At 38.4% G+C, this 5,221-nt stretch overlaps 1 protein-coding gene across 1 annotated transcript in view; it reads right to left on the bottom strand.

The window, feature by feature from the left end:
* LOC106520815 (uncharacterized) overlaps positions 1 to 5,221 on the bottom strand; it is a gene marked incomplete at both ends in the record, with an annotated part of 19,684 nt that overhangs the window by 6,806 nt on the left and 7,657 nt on the right. Inside the window, 3 exon segments of the mRNA XM_014013073.1 lie at positions 324 to 437; positions 634 to 681; positions 3,468 to 3,605. Of these exon segments, the coding sequence (XP_013868527.1) occupies positions 324 to 437; positions 634 to 681; positions 3,468 to 3,605 (300 nt within the window).

Genomic DNA, 5,221 nt, shown 5'->3' with positions numbered 1-5,221 from the left:
TTTCCACATTATTACAAATAACTTCATTTCTGGACATTTATGGTTTGATTTCTTTGTATGTATGGATCACTTGGGTTGTTACCAACATCTGGTGAAAATTTCATGTCATTAGCCCCTCTAGTAATATATTTACTGAGAAAAATGGTGACGTGTTCAATACTTATTTTACCTGCTGTATGTATGTTTGTGGTTGTAATGTGACACAATATGGAAAAGTTCAAAGGGTATGAACACGTTTGAAAGCCACTGTAATGTCCCAACTTCATTGGAATTGTGGTTTTAGTTTAGTTGTTCAACCTTCCAAGAACTGATAAAAACCTCACCTGGGTTCCTCCAGCAGCGAGGACGCTGAGTCCAAACAACATGGCAGTGATGCAAATTAACAATTCAAGCACCAGGAAGATCACTAGAGTTCCCAGGATCCCGTCAATCAGCAGCTACCCAGAGGAAACCAAAAACATGTGATCAACAAGATGTTTCCTTCAGTCACTAAAGATTCCTCAGAAATAAAATAATAAAAATGGCTCAGAAAACACTTTGTATTGGTTAAAACATATCTGCCTTCTAAATGCACTCAATAACAAAAACATGATGTGACTTAGGAATTATTTGTAGCAGCAGTCAGTCACTTACTTTACACTTTTGCTCGATCAGCCCGGTGCATTTTCTGAAACAATGTTGCTGCAGTGGACAGTAAAGACAGAGAAACAGGAAGTCTGCTTCAGGTTCATCTCTTACTGAAGACAAGAAGCATCAGATGTCAGTGAATGACCTGCTGTATGCTGACCAGCCTGTCATCCTACACAACATTACAATACTGCTGATCAAACAGGACGTAGACAGGAAGCTTCTCTGTGTGTGCCAGCCTTCACCTCTCAGTTGTTTGTTTACACTCTGCTCCTAGTTGTCGTGTCAATTCAACGCCCGTCTAGTACTTCGGTGAGTTTATTGGAAGTGTTTCCAGTTTGCTGCCATGTAAGGATTCTGTTTTTGTAACTAAAGTAGTGATGGGCAGGTGAAGACTCATGGATACCGTTTAGGACCCCCTACTGGATTTACAATGGTTTGTGCGATTGTTTCAGGAGAACTGACGATAAAGTCAACGATGGAACAGGTTCTCATATTTTAAAGATCGGACTGTCAAGTGTTCTCAAACTTTTTGGAACTGGGGACCCCTTACAAGGGTGAAAAATTTCCAGGGACCCCCTCATAAACCCCATGCTGTTAGTGGAAAATAATTTTCTGTTATTTTTAACCCCTAAATGCCAAGGTAATCTTATTTTGTTTGGTTTACTATGCTTGTTTTACTAGTGCATTATTCCTCATATGCATTTTTCAAAATAAAAACCAACTTAACAGTTTACTGAATTTTTTTGAGGACCCCCAAGACACGGCTTGCAGACCCCACATTGGGAACCTCTGGCTTAAAGTGTTTCTATTGGTTCATGATGTACCAATCCCAGTGTTTCCCCTAGGGAATTGGTCTTGGGGGCCAGTGGCTGATCTAGGATTTTCTGAATAAGGGGCCATCAAGGGGCCACAACATTCTTAGAGGGGCCAAGTATTTATTTAACATCTTTGTACACAAATCTCTGATTTTGGTAAGATGTATACATTTGACCAGTCACATTTGTTCAAATACTTATAATGTAATTTTAAAAATCTTGCATGTAAATTCTCCTTACAAGTTTTACACACATTTTTTACTGTACATAGGTTAAATACTCTCAAACACACAGCATGTAAGAAAATCCAGCCATTGTTTGTTAGTGGAAAGACTTTTCCTGCAGGATTGTTCAAATCTCACGAAGAGAAAATGACATCTGTAAGCTTGATTCATGCTGGATATACCTATTTGACTAATTAGCACCTCTAGTGTTTGGACATGGAACTGCACCCAGCATCATCACTCTTGGGCAAAGGACAGATGAGTGACAGGACAGGAGCACTTCAGGGAGCCAATCAGATTTCAGTTGGGGCCAATGCCCCTGTGGCCCCGCCCCTAGAACCGCACCTTTTGGGGGCATGGTAAGACTCATGCATGTGAGTGAACTTTGTGAATATGAACCACATTTTCATCTGTTTTTGTTTTGTTTTTCCAAGTTTGGCACTTCGTAAGAGAGATGGATGTGGAGGAGTGACCGCAGAAAGAGCTCTCAAACTGATCTGGCGTTATTTAAACTAAAAGGACTTCATGCAATGACATTCTTATGGGGGATTGCACGCAATTCTATTGTATTACCTCATAATACATTTTACATTCCCTCAGAAAAGCTGTTTATTACTGTAAGTTTATTAACAAATTCACCTCCTCTCCATAATACCGGAGTTAGCCTACTACTTTAATTCAGCTGTGGATTAAATGTATCACAGACACACGCATGATGATCTTTAATATGCAGGCATTTTAACTCTGTGCAGCCACAAAATATCACTGTCAATTTTAAAAATGTCTGGCGCCACATTCTGTTTTGGTAACCGTATATTTCAAAATAAATGTCTGATTTAATTCAGTGGGAACCCAAAACAATATTGCGAGGGAACGCAAACGTTTGCGAGGTAACGCAAAGAGTTTTGTAAGGTAACGCAAAAGGATTTGCTAACCGCCAATCCACTATCTGAAAAACATTAGGCATGCAAACGTTAAACCAATAAACATGTAGGCAAATTAGTGGAAGCTAATGCTAACCGCTAACTCAAGACTTGTAATCAAAGCTGAAGCCTCTGAATCATTATTCCACCAGGATGTGGAGGATCCTTTTTGATAAGTTTCTCTATCTTTATGTACTGTCCTCAGCTGAGACACCTGAAGATACGGTCTGTTCCTCCTCACTTAACATTCCAACTACATTCACAAGCATTAAGTGTGAACTAAAACCACATTTTAGGGCTTTTCTCAACACTAATAAAATCATAACTGTGTCATAAAAAGTGATGATTTGTAAATGCATAATGGAGTATGAAAACTTTCAGTGTGTTTGTCATATTTGCAGCATTTTATGCTGAGCGATGACGTAAAAGCATTGGAAAAGCAAAGATGTGACATGCAAAGTTAATTTAAAGACTAACATTTTTAAACATTGTGTTTAATATTTTTCATTTATTGTAGTAACTATATTTAGTTTGATGACCTCTTTGAGTCTTTTATTCTGACATACTGTAATTTTCTGTCCTGCAAACATTGTTTCAGTCTTGCACCAGGCAAGACTCTTTTATTCCCAAAACAATGTGTTATATAAATCATATTTAGCCACAAATTAAATTCTCTATACTGTTAAGACCAGGATAGTACCAATATTCATCTTGCTGATGATCAGTAATTCAGATTTGTGATGTAATAAACTAAATTGAAAACCGGAACAACATATCACAGATAAGGCGAGTCGTTTTAAAGGTACACAGTTATCATTTATCGTACATGCAAAGCACGATGTCATTAGTTTGTGTGTATGATTTAAAGACAGTACCACAGCGTGCAGCTCCAGCCTGCGGCAGTGCTCACAGTGGTACGAGTCCTGGCGGTACGGCAGGTGTTTGGACATAAGGCCGAGAGCAGCTGTAGCAAACGCAGCGCTGATGAGATGCAGCACCAGGACACATTTCACCTGCAAACGTCAGCAAGAACTCATGTATGGAAACATTCAGACAACCAAGAATTCAAAAAGTTGAGCGGGAAAAACAAACATTTGACAGTTTAGCATTGCACTGTATTCTCATTTGATGTGCAGCTGAATATTTTTCTTAGGAATCCCAACAGGTTAAGCTAAACAAGTTACAGGCTAAGGTTGATTTGATCAGTCATTGTGAATTGGTAATTAATTTTAACCACTGTAAACAGCATTTTGAACAATCTCAGATTGACAAAACAGTGTTTGCATTTGCTAATAGCTAAATCAAAAGTGGATTATAAAACATCTTGAATCTCCAGTACTTCGAAGCCGTTCGTACAAATGCTATTTTATAAACCTTTACGCTCCAAATATTAAACATTACAATACTTTTTACCCAGAGTTTTATAATTATTCATAAGGATAAATGGCAAAAGCAACAGCTAGCTTTAACAAGCAAACATGTAGCACTAACCCTACTGCTGTTGCTTTTTATAATTGTAAATAATCACAGAATCCCTCATAAATGACCATGTAATGCAAAATTAAAGAATCTCCTGCCTAAACACTTGCTGGTACAAAGCTCCGCCTACTGTACCAATAGGACCTCCCTGGAGCTCAGTCTGCAGCCGAGCTCCCGCCCCCCTTCCACTGAAGCATTGTTGTGATAATGTGCTGAAGTGGGAGTGTCTGGAATGGTAGGTGACAGCAAAGATACATTTTTAGTTTTTATAAATAGTATCTGCTCCCACTTTTGCTTTTTCACAGAAAACAGGCTGTAGAGTGGAGGACAGCAGCGACACATTTCGCCCACATGACGAAATGATGTCATTACGTACGCCGTGCATGACGTATAGGGCAATGTGGGCGAAAAATATAGCCGCTATCGATTACTATTCCGATTACTGGATGACGTCATCATCAACTCATAGCCTCATAGCAGTGTAAGAAAATTTAGTGTTCGTTAACTGAAATCGTGACAGAACCACATGAATGTGGAAGAGATTAAAATGTGAAGGGAAGGACCATACAACACCAGTTACTGGAGTGAACCGTGGTTTAATGCTCTCTCTGCAGACATGAAACCAACGATGAATCAAAACCGGAAGTCCCGGTCTATAAATACATGGTTCTTCAGTGCCTGGTACGCCCACTACAGGCCTACGGCTGAATCGCAGACACTCATATAGACATCCTGTCCTCATGTTTGATTAACAGGTTTTTTATGTGTTGTGATGGTGTTTCAGGCACGTATCTAAACCTATTTTAATCAAAACATAACAATAGTCAAACAATAGATTATAAGAATGAATAATTAAAAAGGAAAACTATGAATATGGTGTAGTGCAGGGGTTCTTAATCTTTTTGACCTCAGGGCCCAATTTATTGAACATAAAGTGACACAAGGCCCAGTCAGACATTACTAATGTATGGATCAAAGTGATAATTATTCTAAATCTTGGTTTAATTTTTATTGTACTTACATTGTAACTAAATTAAATACACTTACAGTTTAAAAGTAAAACTCCTGTCAAATAATCACAAGACGTGATTACAAAAAACATTTTTATATTGTAACCTGCCCATAACAATTAATTGAACAAATACAAAGG

The sequence above is a fragment of the Austrofundulus limnaeus genome, unplaced genomic scaffold (assembly GCF_001266775.1).
Source record: "Austrofundulus limnaeus strain Quisiro unplaced genomic scaffold, Austrofundulus_limnaeus-1.0 Scaffold97, whole genome shotgun sequence".
In the NCBI taxonomy this organism is placed as follows: Eukaryota; Metazoa; Chordata; class Actinopteri; order Cyprinodontiformes; family Rivulidae; genus Austrofundulus; species Austrofundulus limnaeus.
This window is presented reverse-complemented; position numbering and strand designations above follow the sequence as displayed.